The sequence below is a fragment of the Meriones unguiculatus genome, chromosome 6 (assembly GCF_030254825.1).
Source record: "Meriones unguiculatus strain TT.TT164.6M chromosome 6, Bangor_MerUng_6.1, whole genome shotgun sequence".
NCBI lineage: Eukaryota > Metazoa > Chordata > Mammalia > Rodentia > Muridae > Meriones > Meriones unguiculatus.
The window spans coordinates 113,449,368-113,476,808 of NC_083354.1; the positions used below are offsets into that span (position 1 = coordinate 113,449,368).

At 41.6% G+C, this 27,441-nt stretch overlaps 1 protein-coding gene and 1 long non-coding RNA gene across 6 annotated transcripts in view; one reads left to right on the top strand and one right to left on the bottom strand.

Moving 5' to 3' along the window:
• Positions 1–280: 280 nt before the first annotated feature.
• The window catches only part of Sgk3 (serum/glucocorticoid regulated kinase family member 3), a 93,209-nt gene continuing 66,048 nt past the window's right edge, over positions 281–27,441 (bottom strand). For 3 of the 5 annotated variants that reach the window (XM_021644433.2, XM_060385889.1, XM_060385890.1), the window contains exons 5-17: positions 26,920–26,995; positions 21,425–21,512; positions 19,213–19,262; positions 17,360–17,417; positions 14,821–14,904; positions 14,588–14,719; positions 12,442–12,554; positions 12,319–12,355; positions 11,024–11,110; positions 8,605–8,700; positions 6,150–6,305; positions 4,360–4,449; positions 281–2,383 (exon numbers count right to left, since the gene is read on the bottom strand). In XM_021644433.2, coding sequence (XP_021500108.1) covers positions 2,213–2,383; positions 4,360–4,449; positions 6,150–6,305; positions 8,605–8,700; positions 11,024–11,110; positions 12,319–12,355; positions 12,442–12,554; positions 14,588–14,719; positions 14,821–14,904; positions 17,360–17,417; positions 19,213–19,262; positions 21,425–21,512; positions 26,920–26,995 — 1,238 coding nt within the window. In that variant the 3' untranslated portion in view covers positions 281–2,212. Of the gene's footprint in view, positions 2,384–4,052; positions 4,089–4,359; positions 4,450–6,149; positions 6,306–8,604; positions 8,701–11,023; positions 11,111–12,318; positions 12,356–12,441; positions 12,555–14,587; positions 14,720–14,820; positions 14,905–17,359; positions 17,418–19,212; positions 19,263–21,424; positions 21,513–26,919; positions 26,996–27,441 lie in introns of all 5 variants that reach the window. The other 2 variants (XM_060385892.1, XM_060385891.1) reach the window with 2 other exon arrangements.
• LOC132654754 (uncharacterized) lies at positions 6,225–15,087 on the top strand. The gene is made up of 2 exons (XR_009592469.1): positions 6,225–6,338; positions 14,049–15,087. It is a non-coding gene; the product is annotated as an uncharacterized LOC132654754 (long non-coding RNA).

A 27,441-nucleotide genomic window follows, 5' to 3' on the forward strand; every position in this document is an offset into this window, starting at 1 on the left:
CTGAGACATATCTCTAAAAATGAAGCGAACAGGCCAGGAGCTGACTTCCTGTTAACTAGTCTTCATTTGGCCCTTTGAGATTATTTTGGTAGTTAGCATGAGACAGTCTGATTCTCCAAAAAGCATGTATTTAATAAGACTTACAGCATGGGAGAAAAGATGAATGTGGAGATTAGAAAAATAATTTTGTTCCCTGATCTACACATATCAATATAACCCAGTAATTTATTCTATCCAAATATTTTGACTATTTCTCACACAAAAATAACTCACTTGATAATTACTATAACCATGACTGCTTTTAATTTCAGGTAGCAGGAATTAGATATTGATAATTAATTTTTTGCTAATTTTATTATATTACATAGATCTGTATTTCTTGTGATCCAAGAAACATCAAAAACCTACAATTTGTTCTTAAAAATACAATATTGCACTTTGATTTTTGGCAATTTAATTAGGGGTATCTGAGTAAAAATCATACATGTACAATGTGTCTAGATTTATAATCAACAAGAAACTGTTATTAAAGTCGTCCTTACAGAGGTGCCCCAAACCAAACTATGTACAGCGAAGACAGCGCATCTCACCTGTAAGGAAGGTCCAGTGTACCGCACATAAAATACTGCCTGTCCCACCAAAGCACCACCCATCCCCACTCCGCTGACCGAATTTAAGCTGCAAGGTATTGACGAGAAATATTTCTGATTTCTCCGTCAAGATAACACATGCAGATGAAGTTTGTTTCTGGAGCAGCTAAGCTCATGATGCCATTCCTTAGAGGAGCTGAGAAACTGCCCTCCAGGAACTGGAACCCCAAGTTATGTGGCACCCCCTGCCCCGGCCTTATTCTGTTTTTTCCAGACAGGGTTTCTCTGCATATCCTTGGCTATCCTGGAACTCTGTAGTCCAGGCTGGTCTCGAACTCACAGATCCACTGTCTCTGCTTCCCGAGTGCTGGGAATAAAATCGTGCGCCACCACTGTCCAGCGTAAGCACACTTTTTAAAGAGTGTCTCTGTGCCTAACATCCTTTACCATTATGAATGCAGACATTAGTCGGCATGTGAGTTTACAGTCGGTCTTCTGATTTGTAAGATACATAAAGATACCAAGAGGCAGGTGTGTACTTCAGAGACGGAGAACACTCTCACTCGCCTTCATGAGGCCTTCTACACGTCGGATCCCCGGCACTACCAGATGAGTAACACTGAGTGTGTATCTGCTAAATTACTGTTACCTTCTGTTACAGTGACATACATCTACACTGACCCAGATTTGCTCTTTTATTTAATTCACAACTAGATGAACATTATAGAAAGCTTTTTTTCCCTGTCATTGTGAAAACATGATCAATCAGAAAGGCAGTTTTGAAATAGCTATTTGCAAAACCTGACATTGAGGTTTAGACTTACTCAGTGGTATACTAAACCTCCAAGGGTTAAAAGGAACATAAATAGAAAACATTTGTAATATACATATATAACAGACATTTATTTTTGGCACCACCTAAAAATTATCTGGTAGCATTTTATTACTTCTCAGTTCCGTGGGAATTTAAAAATTTCTAGCCATTAAATATTTTCTTTTCCTCTAAAGGAAAAATGATGCATGTATGGGAACTGAGTATTTCAAAAGCAAAAACCTTTTTGCCTTTTCTTACAGGGGCTGACTGTGAGCAGCTATTAATGTCCGCTCCCGCCAGTGCGTTTAACCTGCTTTTGCATTTACTACCAAGAAGCAAATTTTCAAAGAGTGACTTTTCATGGGAAGATAGGGTTTCATCATAAACCGTCACGTACCATTTGCATAGTTCTGCTATGACAAAGTCATAGAATTATAAAGATATTAATACATCTTAACTGTAACAGACTATTCAAACAGTCTATCTTGGATTGTGTTAGTGTAAACTCAGCAGGAAAAAAACAGTCAATAGAAAAAGTTATCTTTAAAAATAGGTTAGTGCTAAGAATAATACCTTTAAATTTTTGTTTAAAAATAAGCTTAATAAACAAGAATACAAATTTCAGTTCAAAACAGCTCTTTGAAATGCCCTATTTCTTGCATACAGCAGAAAATACGTATTTCATAGTTTTCAACATTACATGTAAAATGAGGCACTGTTATACAGAGTTGAATATATTCACACAAAGAGGTGTTTCTGTCTCTTCCGCAGGCCTGAGTTTACCCGACGGTTCTGAACGTCAAACTGTTCACAAAAATAAGTCTTCTGAAGGAGGGGCGTAAGAAAAACCAACAAATGCATCATCTGCTTCCAGAACACTGGCATTCACTATAGAATAGTCGGAGGACACACACACAGAATAGGGGACCGTTTCTTCGGTGAAGACTGTGTCAAAGTTTCTGATATCATCTGGTCCGGCCTGAAACATTGAAAGCACAGAATCACTTACCTTAGCTGTTCTTCTTTCATTAACTTAGTTTATTAATTAGCTTTTCTTTCATTAGCTTAGTTGGTCAGTTAGCTTTTCTTAAATGAACTTAGCGCATTAAGATGTCTTTATGACTTTGCATATTTTCCCTGGAAGGTTTAGATCTCCCCTACCTTATCATTCTGCTCCCCCACCCACTTTTATTATTATGCTGAGATGTCTGGTCTAACAGGTTACAATTCTTCACTGTTGAGTAGGGAGAGTAGTGACGGTAAGGATAAGGAAGGCCAGCATGGCAGAGCTGCATTCATGCATATATACATACATTCATACACACACCGCTCCACCTTTCTCTCTATACATCATCATCATCCTGATGTGCAGAAACAAGGTTTAGGGAGGTCTCCAGGATAGTATTTTACTCTGAGCCTGCCAGTTTAGTTTCTCAAGTTTGGATGGGTAAAGCTTTCTCATGAAGTGAGGCTGTTTTAAGTAAAGCCATGAAAGGTGGCTCTCTGCGCTACAGACATGGTCATGAAGCACTTGGTGGGAGCATTCTCAGCCGCACAGGCCTGAGGGAACGTTAAAGAGTTCAGGTTTGAAAATGCTGGTCTCCCAGCACTTGGGAGGCAGAGGCAGGTGGATTTCTGTGGGTTCAAGGCCAGCCTGGTCTACAAAGCAAGTTTAGGACAACCAAGGCTACACAGAGAAAAACTGTTTCAAAAAACTAAATTAATTAATAATTTAATTAATTAAAAAACTACAACAACAGAAACACTGGCCTGGGAACACCTGTATATCATCCCAGCAGTATGTAGGTACAGACAGTCATATCCCGAGCTCACTGGTCAGCCAGCCTAGTTTCAGGCCAGTGAGAGTCTCTGCCTCAAAGCATAAAACAAAACAAAACAATAAAATGAATAATGCCTGAGGAATGACATCAAGGTTTCTCTGGCCTTCAGAGGAACGTACACTGTTGTACATTCTGCCTCCACCCATGTCTGTGTGAGTGTCAGATCCCCTGGAACTGGAATTAAAGACTGTTGTGAAATGCCATGTGGGCACTGGGATTTGAACCTGGGTCCTGTGAAAGAGAAGCTAGTGCTCTTTATGGCTGAGTCATCTCTCCAGCCCCTAATGTGAATATTTTAACAACACTTTTATTATTTTCTTCGAAGGACATGGCAATTTATATTCCCATTCAAAGATTTAGCTGAACTGATAAAGGCATTTGGCAAACAAGCACGAGGGCCAGAGCTCAGATTTCCAGGACCCGTATCATGCGTCTGTGCAGGGCTTACACACCCGCACTCCCAGCTCCAGACAGGCAGAAAGAGCTGGATCCCTGCAGCACCCTGGCAAGCCAGCCTAGCTGAAATGACTAACTCAGGTGCAGTGAGAGGTCCTGCATCAAAACCTAAGGCGGGCAAGACTGGAGGATACCTCACAGTCTGGTCTAAACACACACACACACACACACACACACACACACACACACACACACGCGCACGCGCGCGCGCGCACACACACACACACGCACGCACGCACGCACGCACGCACGCACGCACGCACGCACGCACACACACACTTATTTGGCCCTGGGAAAACATTAGTTTCTCTTGGATGTTGGTTTAGTATATAGAGAAATGATAATGGCTACCTTAGCTTCCATCTATTAAGATCATCCATTTGATCTCTGCAAAGAAGCATTCATAATTACCATGCAGGATGATACTTAATCTAACTGTGGTCTTAGTGGTCACCCTGAAGTTTTTGTTTTCCTTTCTTGCTGTGTGGGAAAGGTAGGCCAAGCCCTCCAGCACTGAGCTCGGCACCTCTAGGTGACAACTGCACAATGCTTAGGTGTTGACTCCCTTTCATTCAGGCCGGCTTTGGGGAGCCGTTTCCAAAATCATAGTGAACTTCGTTTCAGCTTTGTATGTATTTTACAAAAAATACATACTTACCACATTAGGGTTAAATGGTGGTGGGATCTTTTTTTGTACAAGGTCAGTCCAGCTGAGTGACTCAAAAAAAGGATGATTCTGGATTTCAAGCTAGAATATTAAAAAAAAAAATAGTGATGACAAATGATTAAGCACTCATCAAAGAATGTTACCAGGTTTAACTACTTCAATTTTGCCACTCAAGTTTTTTTAATGAGGTATTTATGTCACTCCTGGACACAAGCCCTGGAAAGACAGGCACTGAGAACCAGACACTTCCATGTAAGTAATATCCTTCCACAAGCACACTTTCTGAATGTTGGTCCTCACGCCTGCTCAGCAACCATTTATCGACTGAGCCATCTCCCAAGGCAGGGTTTCAAGTTAGCACATGCTTTGACCAAGGTACTCGAGGAACCCAGGTGGCAGTATGAAGAAAGCAGTCACTATGTCAGCCTGAAGAGATTGAAAGCGGGTTCTGGACTGAAGCCACGAATGCACAATATGAGACATAAAAGCAACTAGAGTCACTGCACCAAGAAGAGGATCTGAGGACTACCACAGCCTCTGCACACCTCATGTGCTGAATAAGAGCTTTAACAGTTTACACAGCAGAGTAAAGAGGAGGACCCAGAAATACACTGGGGCAAGTACAAGAGTTTGTGAGTTCCAGTAAAGGCCTGGAAGCTAACCTGGCTGTGAGAGAGAACTGAAGAATACAAGGGTTAAACTTAATGTTTAACTCCTGATCAGAAGCAGACACACGGGATATAGCAATTTATATTCCCAAAAATTAGCTGAACTGATAGAGTATCTGGCAGACAAGCACGAGGGCCCAAGCTCAGATTTCCAGGACCTGGAGAGCAGGGCTTACATACGTGCACTCCCAGCACTGGGAGGCAGAGGCAGGAGGATTGTAGCCAGTCTGAGGTCAGCCTGCACATCACTGACTTCATCTCAAAATAAAAAAAAAAACAACATTGACAACAAAATATTTAAAAAATTTTAATTTCTAGGTATGGCACACATTTCTAATTCTAGCATTCTGTAGGCTGAGGCAGGAACTTTAGATTTTGAACTACATAGTAAAACTTTCTTCTAAAAAAAAATTAAACAGACAAAAACTGATAGTAGTCAAAAAACTTATTATATGACACTTCATAGAAAGAAGGGAGGGGGGACTAGAAATGGCTCAGCAGTTGAGAGCACTGGCTGCTCTTCCAGATGCCTGGGGTTCAGTTCCCACATAGCAGCTCACAACTGTCTTTAACTCCAGTTGCAGGAGATGACACCCTTACACCAATGCATATAAAATGAAATTAAATAAACTCAAAAAATAAAAAAAAAAGAACAGGGGTAAGAAGGAATTGTCACAAATAAACACCAGCGAGAAGTAGCAGGGTATAAAAGCCGAAAACACCGTTATTAAGATCTAATGAAAACAGAACTAATTACATTACATGAATACTATCGGAAACTGGAGCCAGAATGTCCCCAGCCTAATTCTGTAATCTCAATACCAAATCAAATAAAGATTTACCTCCAGATTTTAAGTAAGTTTAAAAATAGGTACTCAGAGGAGCCTTGGATACCTCCATTGATAAGTCTCCTGAGCCTGAATCTGAGAGTCCAGGGTTCAGTTCCCTGGAAGTTTAAGAGTGGCTCAGACTGTGACTCAAAATTCAAACAAGAGAGAGCATTGAGAAAAAAAAAATGGGCTGGTCAGATGGCTCAGCTATTAAAAAGGCTAGGCTCACAAACAAAAATAAGAAAAATAAAATGCAACAGTCAGTATTCAGAAATTTACTTACAAAGTCTTCTTTGGCACCAAGTCGATTTTGCCTGTTTTTTTCTAGGAGTTCTTCCAGAATGGACCAGGCTGTGAGGCTCACTCCTGGTCTCAAGTTTAGGGGCTTGTGAAGAATATTATCATACATTTCAGCAACATCGCGGCAGTAAAAAGGAGGCTGGGAAAATAAAAGCAAAGCAAAACAACAGAGGTTAGTGAATTACGTGAAGATGGATAAAAAAAGGTTGGAGTGCCGAGTGAGGTGGCCCACACCTCTAATCCCAGCACTCAGAAGGTAGAGGCAGATGGATCTCGGTCCCAGCATGGTCTATACAGTGAATTCCAGGCCAGCTAGGACCCACACAGTGAAACACTGTGTTCAAAAAGAAAAGATGCTGGACTTGGCTTTGGTCTTCAGAGAGCAGCTGGGTATGAGAACTGCAGAAACTCATGGCCCTCTTGGGGAATGCAGACGTCAGTACTTGTGGCAAAGAGCTCCTAAAGCCTAATGCACTATTGAGATTAACACATGTTCACTGGGGAAAGTAGGATCTGTTTGCTTGTTTTTTTAGTAGCTCTCTGTAGACTGCTTTTTTAATCACACACTTGTAATTGTATGTTTTAGAAAAACAATGATTGGCCAAATCACAGGGTGGTGGTTTGAATAAGAATTGTCCCCAAAGGCTCATATTTGAATGCTTAGTCATCAAGCAGTGGCACTATTTGAAAGGATTAGGAGGACTAAGAGGTGTGGCCTTATTGGAGGAAGTGTGTCACTAGGGGTGGACTTTCAGGTTTCAGAAGCCCATGCCAGGTCTCCTTCTGTCCCTTGGCCCGTGGATCAGGATATAGCTCTCAGCTATTGTTTCAGTGCCATCTTCTTCACCACGATGGTAATGGACTACGCCTCTGAAACTGCCAACAAGACCACAACTAAATGCTCTTTTATAGGAGTTACCTTGGTCGTGGTATCTCTTCAGTCAGAGAACAGTGACTAACACACATAGGTATAATGAGAGAATCACTGGTAATAGGCATTCCAGACAGATGAAATATCAAATGATTTAAGACTTGAGAATAAAGTCATCAAAAAAGTAGAGACCTGAAGATAAGTGTTTCTTCCTAAGTACATGTGATGGTTCAGTTGTAGGAGAATGCATTATAGCTAATTATCTAGCTAAAAGTTTTGGAATAAAAATAATATTTAAAGTTTAGGGAGTTTAATAGCCCTGTCAGTTTTTTGTTCCTTCTCATAAGAGAGAAAAAAAAATTTTACCTTTTAAAATATCTTATTTTATACTTCCAAAGTCCTTCAAAGAAATACAAAGGATTCTGAAATATCAATTCTGACAGTCAATGACTAAATAAAGTTAAGGTATTAAGTGGCTATCTGACACCCACTGTCACTAGCATGACTTAAAAAGTAGCTTTTAACACACCACCACTGAGGGAAGGAGCGTGCTGTCTATCATTCTTTGGAATCTAAAATAGGCCTAACTTCACTGAGCTCCACAGTTTTTGTAGGTCGGTCACAGAGACTATCTACAAAGCAATTCCAAATATTTTAAATGGGGCAAGGAAAAGCAAAATTTAAGTGCTGAGGAGATGGCTCAGTTACTAAAGTACTTGCTGTGTAAGCCAGGACCTGAGCTCAGGTCTTCAGTACCCACGTAAAATGCCAGGCACCCCTGAAACCACAGTGTGGGGTGCAGAAACACAAGGCTACTTAGGGCTTGCTAACTTGCCAATTTAGCAAAATTGGTACATGCGTGCACACCCCACATAAAAGAAAAACAAATACACTCTTACAAAGATATGTAAACTAAAAAGCCTAAGTAGGTTGCACTGAGTTGGAATGGTATCTCAGTGTAATAATAAAACTTGGTTTTGACCAACAGCTCTGGCTGGTCATAGGCATGCTTACTGAAAACTGTGGAATTCAACTGCACAGCAAACATCATTTCCTTCTTTTTATTTTTTATCCCCCCAACAGGGGAAAAGAGCCAAGATATTTTCAGAGAAGGTAAATGGGTGGTATAGGTGATATCTAGTGGTATAAAACCTGGAAATGTAGGCATTAATTCGATCCTATAAAAATGGAATGAAAGGCAAACTCCCAAAGGCATTATCTTTTAAAACATAAGAGTAATATGTTAATAATTGAAAACTCTTTATTTCCATCTTTTTAAAAATTAGGCAGGTGATATCTGGTATAAACAAAATGCAAGAAAATATCTAAGTTCAATGTTATGACTAGGTTTCTAAAACTTCCAGAAGGAAAATGACTCAAGTAATACAGAAATAGTATACTGGTGTTTAAAAATAACATTTTTTCTTTATGTACACATTCCGAACATGGTTTTGGAGTCATTTAACAAGGCCAGTCCTGCTTTATTGGTACTACATAGCATCTTTAAGATTATGGATTATTATGTTATCAATGGTGCAGTGGAATAATGAAGAATAGAGACACATACCAGCCCATACAGCATTTCATACAGAACAGCACCCAGGCACCACCAGTCCACAGTGTTGTCATAGGGCTGCTTTCTGATCACTTCAGGTGCAAGGTACTACAGAAAAGAAAAAAAAAAAAAAAAATGAGAGCATTACAGCAACTCACGGAGCAAAGGACAGAACCTAGCAATTGATAAAGTGAACAAACTTCAGGTGCTATTACTCATACTAAAGGCCTATTTGGATTGTCAGTGAGTTGTACATTCTTTCTGTCACAATGTTTTGTTATGTTTTTGTTTTTGGTAATATCAACTGAACACGTGAAAATATAAGCACACAGCAATTTGTCCAGAGATGAAAGCCATGCAGAAAAGAGCAGGAAGCATAGGACTCATCATGCTGACTATGTTTTGGGAGAAAGACTGCCAGCAGACTTATTACTTTAGAATGTAGCCAGAAGCAGCAGTACATGCCTTTATTCTAGAACTTGGGAAGACGTTAGGAGAACTGGGACTTGGAGATCAGCCTGGGCTAAGTAAGACTCTGTCTCAAAAAAAAAAAAAAATTCATTTAAAATGTTTCCACTTGAACAAAGACTTCATGTGCTCCCTCGTTTTTACAGACTCACTACATTTAAGGCTGGCCTTAAATTCTTGAGCTAAGGAAAGCTTCCTGCCACCATGCTCAAGTTAAAAAATAATTCTAAATCTATCAATTACCCATTTCTTCCTTTGTAGTGAGAATTATTATTAAGAATTACAGTAGCTGCCAGGAGGTGGTGGCATACTACTTTAATCCCAGCACTCGGGAGGCAGGGCAGCTGGATCACTGTGAGTTCAAGAAAACCCTGATCTACAAAATGAGTTCCAGGACAGCCGAGGCTATACAGAGAAAACCCGTCTGGAAAAAAAAAACATAAAAAAAGATTAGGAAGAAAAAAAAAAGACTAGAATACAGTAAGTTTAGTAGGCTAGACAAACAAACAACAGTTAGTTTAGACTGAATTTTATGTGTGTATTTTGCATGCAGACATGTATGTGCACCACACATGCATGCAGAGCCCTAACAGGACAAAAGATGCTGTTTGATGTCCTGGAAGTATCTTGGTTTGTGCAAGAGCAGCAAGTGCTCGTAATTGCTGAGCTGCATCTCCAGCCCTAAAACAGCTTTTCTTGTGGGGTGGGAGTTTTGGAGACAGGGTTTCTTTGTGTAGTCATGGCTGTCCAGGAACTAACTCTGTAGGCCAGGCTGGCCTGAAATTTGGCTGTTCGCCTGCCTCTGCCTCCCAAATGCTGAGATTAAAGGCACATGACATCACCATCTATCCATACAGCTCATTTATTTTTATAATTTTTTATAATTAGTTACAATTTATTAATTCTGTATTCCAGCTGTATCCCGCTCCCTCATTCCCTCTCAAACCCTCCCTCCCTCCCTCATCTCCTCCCTGCCCCTTTCCAAGTCCACTGATTGGGGAGGACCTCCTCCCCTTTCATCTGACCCTGTTTTAACAGGTATTTTCAGGACTGGCTGCAAAGTCCTCCTCTGTGGCCTAGCAGGACTGCTCCTTCCTTGGGGGGTGGGGAAGTCAAAGAGTTCATGTCAGAAATAGTCCCTGTTCCCCTTGCTATGGGAAACCAATTGGGTACTGAGCTACCATGGGCTTCATCAGAGCAGAGGTTCTAGGTTATATCCATACATGGTCCTTGGTAGAGTATCAGTCTCAGAAAGACCCCTGTGCCCACATATATTTGGTCCTGTGGAGCTCCCATCCTTTCCATGTCATACTAACTCCCCCTTCTCTCATATAATTCCCTGCACTCTGCCGAAGGTTTGGTTATGAGTCTTAGTATCTGCTTTGATACACTGCTAGGTAGAGTCTTTCAGAGGCCCTCTGCGGTAGGCTCCTGTCCTGTTACTTGTTTTCTCCTATATCCAATGTCCACCCCATTTGTCTTTCTAAGTGAAGACTGATCATCTTAACCCAGGTCCTCTTTCTTGTTTATCTTCTTTAGGTGTATAGGTTTCATTATGTTAATCATATCTTATAGGACTATATGCGTGAGTATATAGATATAGCTCATTTGAAAGCACAGCTTTAATAAGGTATTTATACACTGTCCAATACTCTTTCAAGTCTACAACTCAACGCTGTAAGCATATTTATAGTATGGGGCAACTACCCCCACAATGAACTTTAGGAAATTTTTACTTTTCATACCATAAACATATAAGCATGTTATCTGTTAGAACATTCAAAAAGGGTCTTGTACTTAACAGACACAGGGGAAAATGCACTCTAAATCTATACCCTCTGTACACTCTCAATCTCCAGAAAGCTGGGAGCTTCAACAAGTTTTATTTCCCATCTTTTGTATATGCAGTATGTGACCTGTATTTATATTTGTATTTATATCGACAGCCAGATATATTTCTTACCTCTGGTGTCCCACAAAAGGTCGTAGTGGTATCAGAAATAGCAATTCCTTCTTTGCAAAGCCCAAAATCTGTTAAGACAACATGTCCCTGACAAACACAAGGCAGGAAGATAAAGCAACGTACAGATATGAATTAACAAGCTTTAACTGTAACAACTCTTTATTTTGTGTGTAGGCACCTGCGCTTCTGTGAATCTGTCTATACCACATGAAGGCAGGTGCCAGAGAATACCAGAGGCATCAGACCCTCTGTAACTAGAGATTCGGGTGGTTGTGAGCCACCTGATAAAAATGCTGGGTCTGCCGTAGACTAGCAAATGCTCTTAACCACTGATCAATCCCTCAAGCCCCTTAAAGTGTTTTACATGTATTTGTTTGTTTATTGTGTGTATGGGTCTTTCTGTGGGGTCTGAGTATCCCTGTGTGAAAAGGAGAGGGAGGGGGAGGGGAGAGGAAGACAGAAGTGCTTATGTGCAGGTCAGACAACTTTCAAGAGGTGGCTCTCTCCTTCCACCATTGGTCCTGGAGACTGAATTCTGCTGGACTTGTGCCGTAGTGTCCTTAACCCATTGTGTAATATTGTCGGCCATTCTTTCTTGTTTCTTTGAGGCAGAGTCTCATATAGCCCAGGCTGGCTTTAAGCTTAATTACACGTATGTGCACCTGAGGCCATGCTTTTTTTTTTTTTCTTTTTTTAAAGTAAGGTGAAGCCAGGGCTTCCTGCCTGCTAGGCGATGACTTTACCCGCCACGTTATATCCCTGCACCTGAACTGCCAATTCTGAAACCCTTTTTATTTAGAGATAACTATAAAAACAAATGAAACAGCAAAAACAGTAGAGACTATAACCTCACCCAGGTCACCCCGAGGGTGAAACTTTGCTCAAATGTCAAACAAGAAGCTGACATTGTGCAAAGCTGCCCATTACAATGCTGACCTTGTTTGGTGTCACTCTTTGGGGTGCGTATAACCCCATGTGTAGGTGTGTAGCTCTATGTGGTATCTGTATTGCTGCGGCTCTCCCCACAGTCAAAACAGAGAGCTACTTCCTCACAAAGGGGCCGTCCATGCTAGTCCTGTGTTTTTTGTGGTATCTCTTTTCTCAGCCTTGTCCCCTCATCAACACTAAAAGGATTCCTTAACACAAAATGTTACTTCAAGATATAACAGAAATGCAACCATATATATATAGTATGGAACCCTTCAGATGGTTTCCTACGACGCATAACAACAACAAAATGAAAACTGTAAAATTTTAAAAAACAATTTCTTAAAAAGATTTTTAAACACGCTTACCATTGAATCCAAAAGAATATTTTCTGGTTTCAGGTCTCTATAAAAGAAAAAAAAAATCTGAGTATTATCTGACGTGAAATATGTTAAGAGGTACTTTCCATGTAATTTAAACAAACGATTCACCTGTAGACTATTTTGATGGAGTGCAGGTAACCCAAGGCACTGGCAATTTCAGCAGCATAGAACCTCGCTCTGTGTTCAGGAAAAGACCGCTCTCTTTGTAAGTGAAAAAATAACTGCAAAATTGAGAGAAAGGCTACTTAGTACCAGTCACACATGGCATTAGACAAGAATACTGTTTCTGAACAGAGGATGAAAGTTCACAAGAATGCAGGACTGTACCATCCATATCTCTCCTTCAACCGTGTATCTATCTCTTATCTAGCTACTGTTCCACTCCTGCCTTCAATCATGCGCCTTTGCTGCCCTCACTAACTTCTCTCATCTCCCACGTGCGCTGCTCAGTTCTCAGGGGGACAGCATCCACACCATTCCAGACTTCAGAAAAGACCAGGAAAAATCTGTATAAGTAAAAAATTCTGTATAAGTCAAAAGCCACGCTGAGGTCTTTATACACTTGTGTTATCTAATAATCTCCCCAACAGCGTTAAATGTAGGAAACTGATGAGGAAGCTGGCTTAGAAGCCAATGTCCAGCATCCCTTAACTTATTTTTTGTAGAAACTCCACTGGGCGCTAACGAAGAGATTAAGTAGTATACAAAAACTTCATGTCCCATGTTGAAGTGTGAAGTATGGCTGTCAGGAAGAAAATAAACAACAGTAAAAACAAGAGAACGCACCTGAAAGAAAACGGCTAACATCAGCAGAGCACAGGATGAACCCACACTCCGCCTCTAACCTTCTTCCTGGTCTTTCTTTCCATCCAGTCTACCTACAGGCAGCCACATTTAACTCCCCCTACATCCACCAGCACATTCTACAGTGCTTCGTCCCCAACCAATTACCCCCGCAGAGCTCATCGTGTAGATGAGGAGCCTGACTCTCTCCACTTTTGCCGGTCGGTCTCAACAACCGCTGTCCTAAAACACTATGAAGAAACCACAGAAAAGGCAACTTGCAGGGCCCCATCCACTCAGACATCTCCCATGAACATTTCAAACAGGGGAAGTGGGCGAGAGGCTTGTGACTGAGATGTCTGCCTTCGATTCCGAAGTGGAACACAAGAGCCCTGACAGTCTTTCTATGTAAACGTCCTTATTGCTGGCTACTTGTTTTACATTTATGCTATCTCCCTCTGTCTCTCCTCCCCAACCCTCCTGTTTTTTTCCCCCCAAATAGGGTTTCTTGGAACTCATTCAGGACCCAGGCTGGCCTCAAACTCAGAGATACTCCTGCCTCTGCCTCCTGAGTGCTGGGAGTAAAGGTATGAGTCACTAGGCCCAGCTTTGTTCTCTTTTTTTTTTTTTTTGGTCACCTTTATTCTATAGTTAACTGAAGAACAGTAACATTGATTCTTCCCTCTTTGCTGAGATGGAGGGACAGATGAGCGCTTTGTAAATGTGTTATTAAACTTACCAGTTAAATCAACTTTAGAGACACTTGTGGATCAAAGGTCAAACAAATCAGAACAGTGGGGGGCTGGAAAGCAGAAGAATGGGATGGCTAACTGCCTGAAACCTGCCATCAGGCTGCCTGAGCTCACTCTGGTGGTCTAACTGCATGACTCCACCCGCTGAATGTCTTCTGTGCCTGTGTTTCTGTCTTACAGAACGTGGCTGTTGTGACACTGAATATTGCTCAAGGAGACAGAGCCCCGGGCGTGGAAGTGGTATTTTACACATACTCTCACTGTGTCGGTTAACATAAATAACAGCAGAAATTTCCAGAAAGGGTGTCAACAGTCTCTGCTTAAGCGTTTTGGGGACCATGGTTAACTGGCACAAACAAAAGCGGGGACTGTGTGATTAAAACGGTCCTTTTCTTTTAAAAAATCCTTTCTCCAAGACAGATCTCATCAGAATCTTTAACATGCTGAGATACAGAATGCACCATCAGGGAGAGGATACAACATGAAGCTCTCCTGCTCTGGCTTCACTACGGGGAGGGGCACTGGCAAAACCACACATGATGCTTCGCACTCCTGTATGTCCTGCAGGGTGTGTGGTCTGCTGAACACTGCTTTCACTCTGCAAACAGCTGTTGGTAAGGCACTATCAGCTCAAGGCTTGCATAAGAACCTTTTGGATTTCAGGTTACCTTTTTTTTTCTACCCACCGTCTGTGTTAGACAGCTAATTATAAAACTCACCTCCCCTCCATTAACAAAATCCAGAACAAAATAAAGCTTCTCAGTTGTTTGGAAAGAATAGTGCAATCCAACCAAAAATGGATGTTTCACATTTTTCAAGAGCACATTGCGTTCAGCCATAATATGTTTTTGCTGGAAAAAAAAATGCAAAATATCAATTTGTATAATATACCAGAAAACAACTGCTAACAAAGAAAATAGGGTCAGGAGAAACAAGAGCTATTTTATTTTACCTCCTTTCTGTTGAGAACTATTTTTTTCTGTAACACTTTGACAGCATAAAATTTTCCATCCAGTTTTCGTTTTGCAAGAAGAACCTGTTAGAAAGATTTGCAAATGATTAGAAAGTTTGCAATTTTAAAATTTTTAAGACTGCAAGAGTTTCTAAAAAGCAAATCCACAAGGGACCTGTATTTTGTTTTGAGTACTGAACATTACTGAATTTACTTGTGTAATCTGATTTTCTCTGAAGTATTTTAATAAAACGAAAATGGCACTGATCATTTGAGATTACTTATTTGTTACTTAATGTATTGGGAATGACATTTTTACTAAATTAGTCATCAAAATAAACACCATACAAGGACTTTTTGCATATACCAGCCTTGAACCACACAAGCTTCTCTTACAGGGTCTGAATTCACAAGAGTTCCGAGGAAGAGGCAACCACAGTCCACTGTACTTTTATAATGGTTTGCCTTGTCTGTAATACTAGAAAACAGAGGATGTTGTACCAGACGAGAAAAACATTTTCAAGGCCATACTACATATAACAACAATGACTGGATCCATGACTGACATGCATACAGCGGCATTGACACGTAGTAGGCTGTAATATCTAAGCTTGCGTGAGTACACTCTGTGATGTCCCCAAAGTGACATCTCCGTGCGATACATGACTACAACTGTAAGTACCTGAGGCTAGCACAAGCGAGGCTGTGTAATTACTAACCATGTTCCAGGACACTGAGAAAACCTCACATAGCAACTCTTGACATGTGTGTGCTTACTTCTGAAACCTCCACTGTCTGTTTGGTCCAAACACACAAACTAAGTCTAAACATGACATAAACACCAGAGCAGCCCAACACAGGGGCTTCCTACAGGGAAACTTCAACACTGTCAAGGTCATAAAAAACAAAAGACGTTTGAGGAACTGACAGCCAAGATGAACTAAGCAGACAAGAAACCTATGTGCAAAGTGGCAGTAGGTTAGAAAAAGGCAAAAGCTACAAAATCAGAGTAAATGACGCGTGTACATTAATATGGGCGTCAACACTGGTTTGCTGTGACAGACGGACAATACTAACATAAGGTGCATGCGAGGACATGGCATTGAGAGCTCCGATCTCCCCCACAGTGTAGTTCTTTCTTTAGTAACAGGCAAATTTGGACAACAGATAAAAATTAAGAAGAAAATCAGCAAACGGAACCAGAACCAGAGCCACACTTGAAATGCTGACTGACACGGAGGCCTCTAGGAAGATCTGGGCAAGTGACGATGACTCCACCTGGATACTGTGAGACTGGGCAGAACTGCCCCAACTGGCCCACTGGCCTTGCCTGAACTGTGGACAAATAAGACACCCGGAGAGCTGACTACCACGTTTTGCCTGAACAAAATAAGGCTGATCATTCTCCCAAGTTCCTCTTCCATGGAAAGCCCTTTTATGGGCCCAGTACCCGAAGCCCGGAAGACTGAGGCTGCGATGCTGCCCTAGGACTTGTGCCCACAAGAGCCACCACAGGAGCCTAATGGGAAGGCTGCTTGGATTATGTTTCCCGTGGTAATTTATCCTTCTCAGGTCTCTGATGGGTTTGAAGATCAGTTTAACAGCAGAAACCAAGGCTTCACCTCTCAAAAATGTAGTTTATGTAAGGTCTGAGATTCTGCTAATGTTTGAGGGTCTAAGAAGGTATTTTAAGGTTGGTAATAAGAAAGTAATTTCAGGTATATAAAAACTCTTCTCCCAAATATGCTACTGTTGTTTTAAGACTGTTCAGAGCTTTAACATTAAAAATTGTCTCCTAAGCCAATTTGTCTCTTTTTGTTAACTTAAAAAGATTCTTGTAAGCTTCAGGAGATCCACTGGAATCCACGGGTCATACTCCAGGTAAGTTCTGCCAATTAGCAGCCTGTTTGCCAGCCTACCAGTTCCTGAGGGTGGGATTCCTCCCCTGGTTTGGGGACTCGCCTCCCCCAACTATACCAAGACCATGGGCCTCAAAGTTAAACTTCTTAACTTTATCTTCTGTTCGAACATACATACGTTCCCGCATCCTCAAGAGCCGCATCCAGAACTCGGGTGCTCTGGCCTAAACCTCATAGACCGCATCAGCTAAACCTGCAGTTTCAAGGCCACTGACCCTGAACAGCAAACAGAATAGCCTGCTCTTGGGACTTGGCCAACATTCCAGCTCCACCCCCCCCCCCAAAAAAAAACCCAACGGCTCTGATGTCGGCCATTAGTAGCCAGAAAAGATGCCCAATATCCATTTATTATCAATAAAAGTCTGGGATGTTAAAGTCCCTACTGGCTGAAGGGACCCTGCCCTCCGCTAGCTCATTCTGTTTTATTTAATCAATCAACATTCTCTTATGATACTTCCTCGAAACCCTGACATTCTCGGCATGGATGGCCACTGTCAAGTTCTAGGATGGCTCTGATGCTCTTAGATTAAGCAAGGTCTTCACACATGTAATGACTCACACGTGTAAAGCAGACACTCCTTAAGTGATTATTCATGGAAGGGAACATTAAAAACTCTTACCTTGCCAAAGCTGCCCTTTCCAATAACTTTTAAGAAATCAAAGTCAGTTGGTTTAGCACTGAAAGAAATTAACAATGGAAAAAAAAATGAGTCTTCTAGAAATTAAGATATGAACGTTTAAACATTAGTACATCACCTTTGTTAAGAGCTAGGATCTCCTCCCAATTAAAATTATATAAGCCCTAGTTAAGCCCTCTTTAAGAGACACCTCAGTAATATTCTAAGAGGAAACAAGCCTTTATATGCATAATAATATGTAGATACAGATATATCTCGCAGAGTAGTTTCTTTCTGAGCCAGTTTTATTCATCACAAACCTAAGCACTGCTATTGGTGAAGAAACTTTACGTAAGTTCAAGCAGTGTTTGGTACTGAGTAGTTCTGAAAAACAAGGTACTAGGCGCCAGCACCCAACAAAGATGCCAAGAAAGTTTTCGGGTGGAGAGAAGTCCCTACAGCACATTGGAATGAAAGTTCTCTGGGCTGTTCTCGGGGATGGCAATGAAGGAAAGCCAGGAACAAAACACCAGAGCCCGACAACATTGCCTTTTATTTACGTTAGCCTAGCAGATAAAAACAGCACTGGCTGTGTGTAGGACGGTAACAGGTAGAGTGTTGAACTTAAGCATCTAGAAGTGTTTTCTCCCAGAGAGCCTGAATCCTAAGTCATACTGGAGGGATCATGGTATTTAGGTATCTAACAAAACCACACAAAACAACAGACTGATTTGATTAACTGGCAGGTGAAGGTGCTTGCCACCAAGCCTGATGACTTACAAGAACTGACTCCTACAAGCTGTCCTTTGGCCTCCATACACATACCACGGTACAATCAGTAAATAAATATAAAAAGGTTTGGAGTCTGTTAACACACATTTAACCAGCACCAGGTCTAGGTTAAGTATCAAAATAGGTAAAGATTAACACGGAAGCAGTAAGCAAATAAGCCAGACTCAGGAGGGCAAACAGCTCGAATCTTCTGTCACAATCTAGACGTAAATACATACATCCTCTATCACACACAGAGCATGCAAAAGCAGCGAGACTATGAAGGGGGAAGCAGGGATCTGGAAGTAGGGGAAAGGTGAATAAAAACAAGAGAGGAAATGACAAAACACATTTTCTTCCTTATGCTGAGTCAAGGCTTAACAATATGTACATACAGACATACAAATAATAGGAAACCAGAGTATTTGGCAGAGAGGGAGAGGACCAATGAGACTGAGGAGCTAAGGGGTGTATGTTGGGGGAGTGGACAGGTATAAACGAAACAATAATACATATATGAAAATGTCATAAGAAGCCATTAAAAAAAAGAGGCCATTTTTAGTAAGTTAACTAAAAATTAAAAATAAAATAAGCAGGACACAGTAAAATACCTAACTAAATATAGGTGTATTTCTTCTACAAGAACCTGTTCTTTGGGCTACTTAAATAATTAAAAATAAAATAAGCAGGACACAGTAAAAAACCTAACTAAATATAGGTGTATTTCTTCTACAAGAACCTGTTCTTTGGGCTACTTTGTTCTTTAATGAAATACTGTTTTAAACAGAGGGAAGCAAATGTGACCGTGGAAATACAGGCAAATCTCTTCCAGGAGCAAACAGGATGAGGCCCCACATAACTGCTGACCAGTGGTGACCGGACTGACACACACACACGTAACAAAGTAAACAGTTTTAAAACAAAAGAGTCTAGCGTTTTAGTTGTGCTCTGCTAGAGCAACAAAGCGTGTGTCAGCATTATATTCACTGTAACCACTGACATACTTCACAGGCTTCCAGTTAAAATGGTGTAACTTCACATAAATGCACATTCTCAAACACAAAGTTGAAGTAAATTAAACTTACTGAGGATTTCCAGTCGGTCCCAGGTTGATGTTCTGTGAGGTAGTATGTGGCTGTTTAGTGAGGGAAAATAGTATTCTCCTTAGTGTTAGAAGACTGTCAATCAACGGATGCTTTGATATAAAAATACACAAGTGTACCACAGACAACAATATGCATCAAAGAAGCCTCAAGCCCTAATTCTTAAAATATAACCAATATAAGCAGTCCCTTGTGTTATGGGAACTTTGAAGAGCAGTTGCAAGGAGAAAGATGAGGCAGAACGGACACTCAGAGTTAAACTGTCAAAGTTAACAGGCAAAGCTGCTTAGGAGAGGTTAAGTGCTGAAACACTTTAATATGAGCAATCATTTTTACATTCAAAAACCGGTTACCATGGCTGTGGTACGGGGGATAGGAGGCACCGAAGACGTGGCTCCATGGTTAGGAACACCGGCCGCTCTGCAAGAGGACCCGGGTTTGTTTTCCAGCACTGACAGGGTGGCTCACAACCGCAGTTCCAGGGAATCTGACACCCTCTTTTGGACTCTGCAGGCACTGCACGCATGGGGATCACCACAGTTATAGGCAACACACCGTATGTGTGAACAACAGAATGAAATGTCTTTAAAAAATGAGTAAATAAAATAAAGGGTTTTGGGGCTGGCGGAATGTCTTGGTGGGTTAAGATGCTTCATTCCAAGCCTGAAACCTGCGTTTGATCTCTCGGACCCTCGTGGAGGAGGACAGAATCTACTCCCTCAAGTCGTACCTGCCATGGCATGCACCCCACCCCAAATCTTCTTAAAGCCACCGTTCCTACAAACAAGAGGGTTTAGTTCCAGATACCGTACAAGAACTTGTCTGGTACTCTGCTTCTTAAGAAGTTCTTAGTAACTGAGCTGGTGAGGCACCGCGGGTAGCCAAGCCTGCTGAGCTGAGGCCGACTCCCATGGGACCCACTTGGTGGAAGGAGAGAACCAACTCCCACAGTTGTCCTCTGACCTCCACTCCCATGTCCACATGTGGGCATGCATGTGTGTTCATGTGCGTGCACACACACAAGTAAATAAATGTAATTAAAAAGTTCTTGACAAATACACTCTTTCAATAACCTAAACCAACAAATGTTTACGGAAGTAGCAAGTTAGCAGCCCAAGAATAGAAGTCATATTTACATGGATTTTACTCCCTAAAGGTACTATTTGAATGGCTTGTCTTCTATGAAGAGTATAAGCCCATACTTTGAAGCCAAAGTAGAAGGAGGCAGGTGATTTTTAAATATCCATGTCCTTGTCACTATATTATGCCAGTAGTTACATTTCATTTCACCTTTGTATATCTTTTAAAGAAACTATATTTCAATGTGAATATGCTTAAAATGTATATACTGATTTCACATACTAGTATGTCAGTACTTAAAGGATATATATTAGGACAAGCATGGCCATGCTGAAATAAAACACTGATTTTTCACGGCGAAAGATTATCATGTATAAATTCCTAAGTGAGGAATTTTTATATCTGACATGCACTGATCAACTGCTTGCCAAGATGATATATTTACTTGTACTTTTAATTTTATTATATGATACCCTGATTTACATTTTCATGTTTTCCTCACAGCACCCAAAGGTGAATACTAAAAATCACTTCCAAAAATACGCTTATTCTACTTAGTTTCAATATTAAGAATAACCTGGATTATGCCCCTTACTGTAAAAGGCAATGTCTACCTATTTTCTAGGAGACAATGCTCAGGGCTGGGGAGATGGCTCAGTGGGTAAAAGCACTTGTCATGAAAGCCAGAGGACCGGAGTTTGGATCCACAGAAGCCACAGAAGTGCCAGGTGGGCGTGGTGGCTCGTCTGTAACTCCGGCCTCAAAGGTGGAGACAGGAATCCCCAGAGCAAGCTGCCTGGCAAGACGAGCCATGCTAGTGACGTATAGGTCTGACTCTAACACCCTGCTTCTCTGAGTAAAATATAAGTGCACTTTAGAAGATCCCCAGTATCAACCTTGGGCCTCCACACACATGAACTATGTAAGAGCACACACATATACATGAAAAGAAAGAAGGGGTTGGGGAACAGTCAGTAAATGGTTTACTGGTTTAGGTGTTCCACAGTGCAGAAAGCCTAGACAGACAAGATGACTTGGTTCTCAGTCAGTCTGCTCTAACGGAAGACTGCATCTGTGAGGATGCTACTCTGGTAAGCACAGTGCCTCCTGCTACCTTCGGAGTATTTCTTTCGTCCTCATCTTCAGATGGATCTGACTGATGTCTGGGGCTGTCCATTTGAAGGAATGTTCTGACATCTGGGCTGCGAACAAACACAGATTCATTACTCCGTCAGCATGTACACAGCTCGTCTTTCTTTTAAAGGAGAATGGAAACAGACACCACCACATTAGCATTTGTAGCAAGAAAAATACAAACTGTATTACTCATTATACCAGGAATAAATAAGTTCTGCTTTTAAGAAGAGGGAACCCAGCAGAGGAGAAACAGACGGTTCACAGAAGAGGAAATCCAAGCGGAAACTGATACTCAGATGTATTTCACATCCATTAATTAGCAAAAGTCAGCATGACAGAATGATACCCAAACTAGGATGGGCCACACTCGTGCTGCTGGTGAGAATGGAGAATGAGGCAACTTTTTTTGGAAAGAGTCTGGCAATACTCAGAGAAACTGTGAATGCAGTTTTCCTAGATTCAGACACTCCCACTCTAAATGTAAGCCATGGGTTGGGGTGGGGAACAAGATGCCCTATGAACAGGTTCATTTAAAAGCTCTCTCTCATGATAAATTGGAGGTGGAGGGCCATCTGCCACCAGGAGGAGCAAAGCCAGCTATGGTAAATTGCCTATAGAGAACACCAGTTGGCAGGCAGCGATGTCAGAAGCCTATAGCACCAGAACATTTTAGCGTTGGACATTGTCTCTGGTGCTCTATGGTGAACATAGATAGCTGGGCCTCTCCTCTCTGTAGTCACTAAATACCCACAGATGCAAGGTAAGGCTCTCCAAAGAAACGGGACATACATTAGAGTAGAACTCCACATTTAAGATGAAATGGGTACAAAGACACAAGCTGACTGGGGTGGGCGGACCAAAACAAAAGCAGACCATTCACAGGTTAACGAAAATGCCAACAAATGGCCAGATTGCTATCCTGATGCTCACATATGTTTATCAGGATTTTTAGTAGTCCATGGATGGTCTTAACAACTCAGTAAAAATAATACTTGTTAACAACTAGAAAAATAGAAAAGTACTTTTAAAAATGAGGCAATTTACAGATGTTAAACACCATCACTTAATGATCTACTCTTAGATTTACATAAACAAAACATAAAAATATGCATTCTCCCCAAATTTCACACATGAATATTCATAACTGCATTATTTGTAACAGCACAAAAGGAGAGATGCTACAAATGTTCACCAGCCAATAAATGAATAAATGCAATGTGGTAAACCATGTTTCTGAACAGAATTCAGCAACAGGAAGAAATGAAGTATCTATACCTGTTACAACAGGGATGAACCTAAAACATTACACTGAAGGAAGGAAGAAAAATGTGACACATATTGTATGACTTCACTAAAGAAATGCCTAGGACAGACAGGTTTTTAGACAGAGCAATGGTTATCAAGCATTTTCCTTGTTGAGACATGGAAATGTCAGATTAGACTCTGAAGTGACAGAAGCAGACAGGAATGATGGCTCAGCTCTATGAATGTACTGAAAAACACCAAAATGAACACTTCTGAGCATCTAAGGGAAAAAAATGTACATGTGAGAAAAAGAATCTTCAATCTTTCGGCCTTTTATGTTGGCCTTATTCTCTGCACAATTTTGGTTATGCCATATTTACATTTTTTTCTTATGGTGCCTACTTCAAACTTCGTGAGCCTTTCCCTGTGCTGATAAAGGCTTTCCCCATCAGATCTGACAGACTATGCGCCTGGTCACACAGATGTGCCCACAGTCGCCCAACGGCTTCCGGCTTCTCACAGCCTTCACACACAGCAGACAGCATCCCCAAGGCAGGCCTTGCACTTGGCACTACGGCTGCATTACGACTTGCAAGACAGATTTAACTTTTTTAAAAAACTTAATTATTTGTGCGTATGGAGGCGAAGGCAGTATGTGCTGTGGTGCACGTGAGGACGTCAGGGGCCTTCTACCTTTATGTGGGTCCTAAAGAGGGAACTCAGGAGGCCTGGCTTGTATCACAAGTGCTTTCACCTACACAGCCATCTAACCAGTCCCAAAATTTTAAAATCAAAATCATTTAGAGTTTGGGGCTGGGCATTATGGTGCACGCCGCCTTTAATCCCAACACTCAGGAAGCAGAAGCAGACAGGATGTATGAGCTAGAGGCCAGTCTTGTCTCCAGAGTGAGTCCCAGGACAACCAGGCCTACACAGAAAAACCCTGCCCCCCAAAACAACAAAACAGAACAAGAACTATTCAGCCTGAACTGTTAACCATGTTAACACTCTGGCTACGGCCTCACAACTATTTCCAGAAAGGTTATACCAATTTTTATTCTCCTGGTTTTTATGAACATCTGAAGAGTCTCCTAGCTGTGGTCAGTGTTAAAAGCTAACAAGTGACATGATTTCATTCTTACCACGGGGTAAGTTGACCAACCTTAACAGCAATTAAGGTCACACAGCATATCAGTGCTTGCTCACCGGAATGGCTATAACTGAGACTAGTAGGAAGAAATTCAGCAATGTTGGTTCATGTACTCAAGACAGGGCGCAAACTGCCACAACCACCTTGGAAAGCCACAGGGCACTATGCCCTGGGGTCAAGTAAACACCCCACGGCCAGCTTCTTCAAGAATGCCTGCACACGTGCACCGTAACTTGCCCAGGGTAAGGCCAGGGATACTTGTAACAGCCAGAAAAAAGTCATGACTCTGGGAACGCCTACATATAGTTCCAGTATTGCTCTACACACAGTGAGGTGTCTTCAGGACTGTGTTCATCCTGCCGGCGAAGGACACACTGGTACAGGCTGAGTCTCCGGAAAGCAGCCTTGACAGGTGCATGTATGTCAAAGCTGTTAAGAACAAGGAGTTTTGTGCGCAGTCTATATATGTGGCTCCCCGAGGCACAGCAACAGTTTGAGGTTCACATGAAAAGCGTGAAGTTTGCTTATCAGTGACACTGGATGTGTTGTGGAATATTTCACAGCAACGGACATTACCAAGCCAGATGGAGAACACACACGGTGTAACTTTATCTAGACGAGGTTTAAGCCAGGCCATACTAGTCTGTGTTTTTAAAATCAGAATTGTGGTTACCTTGAGAAAGAGAGGAGGAATGGGTCGAGATGAGGTGTGTGAGCGGCTTCAGAAGTGCTGGGAATGGTCTCGTGACTAGCTTGTGCAAAACAGTCCAGGCACTTTATTTGTATTAAAGTTAAAGGGAAGTATTCTCACTTCCATTTTCATCTCCTGTTTTTGTCTTGCTGTTCTTGTTTCTTTTGTAAGGTTTCATGCAGTCCTAGGCTGGTTTTGAACTGCTGACCTTCCCACCTTCACTTATTTTTATGTGTATAGATGTTTTGTGTGCGTGCACCTCTATGCACCAAGACTTGCAGGCAGTGCCTGCGGAGGCCAGAAGAGAACGTTAGATCACCTAAGACTGGAGTTACAGGTGGTTGTGAGCCACCATGTAGGCAATGAAGTAAACACGGGTCCTCTGCAAGAGCAGCTACTACTTTTAACTACAGAACTATCTCCAGTGCCCTGCCTCCACTTTCTAAGTGTGGGGATTACAGGCGTGTACCACCATGTCCAGCTTCAAGTTCCTTTTCCACTTCTTAAACACGTAAGGAAAGGTTCATTGCTAGTGACAATCAGCATTTTCACATTTTCTTTTTAAATTTGTTTCTATTGTATATGTAGGAGTGTTTTGCCTGTAGTCTGTGCACTGTATGTGTACCGTATGTGGAGGCCAGAAGGTGTCAGATCCCTGGAACTGGAGTGACAGATGGTTGACTTACACGTCATGCTAGGAGTCAAACCCAGATCCTCTGAAGGACAGCCAGTCCTCCAAAGCACTGAGCCATGTCTCCAGCCCCACGTTTTTTGTTTCAGTGTGTATCGCTTGCACTGGCCTTCTTTCAGTCAAGTATATTTATCTATCATCCTTTATCATGGCAGAATTCTGTGTATTTTTGGTTTTTTGTTTTACTTAATAGTTTAGGGTTTTAGTCAAACATACAACTGTTTTGTTTTGGGATCCATCGTTTACTGGCAATATGTTCAACTCCGCCTCCCCCCCTTTTCATGCAAAGGTCAGAGAGAAAAAAAAAGACTATTCCAGTTAACACACATAATTTTAAAATCACATTTCCATTAAGTTATTTTAAAAAATACTTTTTCCCGTCAAAATGAATCTATCTGGGGTCAAGGGGAAGTTGTGAAAGGGTCTAATACAGCCCAAGCTGGCCTTGACCTTCTTATCCTCCTGCCTCTGCCTCCCAGGTATGGGATTGTACATATGCTCCACCAAGGTTAATGAAGCCACTTCAAAGTGTGTCTGTCTCCCTGACAGCAGTAATAAGCACACAGGAAGTGCCCGTGTTACACTTGCTATTTGGCTTCTCCCTCTCTTACATGCAGCATTTTAAGATGATTTGATATTAAAATGAAAACTAAGTTCCCTTAACAAAAAATGAGATCTATATAAAATACCAAGTGCCTCATTTTTATTAAGAAAGAAAATGTCAGCTAAGAATGAAGCTTATAATCTTGGTTATTTGTTCATCGTGTTCTGGAAATGTCTTCTGATAACACTCACTTATAAAGTATGTGTATACAAACACACACATACACACACACACACACATACACACACACACACACACAACCAAAACCTGTTGTCACAAGTGATCGAACTGCAGACAGTAGGTGCCAGGGAGTGCTCAACTACCAATGGCTTGGAGAGCATCTCAGAAGAGGGAGCAGAAAGGGCAACAGCCTGAGGTTGGGGTGGTTCCGAGTGAACCTGTCTACACTTCTGGAACACACAGGTAACACTCACATGACTTAATCCTAATGGACGTGATAGATACTGAGGTACTTTTCCAGGTGATGGATAAATAAAATATCTAACAACCAGCAAGATATTTTAACTGTGTAATACAAATTTATTTAAGCAGCAATCCATAAACCTTCTATGCCTTGCTTGGTATTATTGTCAACCCGAAAAAACCCAGAGTTCTGTGAAGAGGAATTCTCAATTAACAAAGGACCTCCATAGTGTCTGCCTGTAGGCAAGTCTGCAGTGTATCTCTTGATTAATGCTGAGTGTGTGTGGGCCCAGCTCACTGGGTGGTGCCAGGCAGGTGCTGCTGCCATACAAGAAAGCAGGTTGTGGAAGCCATGAGGAGCAAGCCGGGAAGCAGCATTCCACCATGGCTTGTTTCAGTTCCTGCCCTGACTTCCCTCAGTGAGGAGTGAGACCCGAGAGCTGTAGGATGAAATAAACCCTTTCCTCTCCAAGTGGCTTTTCACAACAGCAGAAACATCTCTAAGATATTATACAAGGATGAAAGGAAGGAAAAGTTAAGTGGACAGAGAACATTGGAACATGTTCTATGCAGATTTCACAATCACATTTCACAAAACTCAGAAGGCATAGTCAACACTCATGGGTTTGGCTTCACTTGTCTCTTGGGAGCAAAAAGAAAGTACTTACTGATTATAAAGCTCTGGGTATCTGACTAAGTTCTGGATGAACTCATTCAGTCCTGCTCTTCTTTGTTTAATAAAGTCTGAAAGAGAGAGGTACAGCAGCAGTCATTTCTGTCAGCCTACAGAACTCTCACGGAACACTGATGGGAGAAGACACAAGCACAAGGCAGTAAGCTATGGCTGAGGAGCTGGCTTCAGAAGAAAACTACAGCTTTCCTGTTAGAGGCAAGAAAGAGCTAATTTCAGAGCATTTATGTTCTTAAGTATCATGACGCTGAAAGTTGCCTCTTACTGAAGAACCATTTGCTATCTATCCTTAGCACATTGCTTATGTATCTTCTCAGCAGTGAAGCAGATCCTGTATCACAGACCCCATGGATAAACAGGTGTAGCAGCAGTGCATGCCTGAGGCTGAGACAGGAGGATCACGTGTTCAAGGCCAGCCCAAGCTACCCAGCAAGGTTCTAAATGACTATATTCTTCAGTGAACACACAACCTACTTCTTACTTCAACCGGAACTCAGAC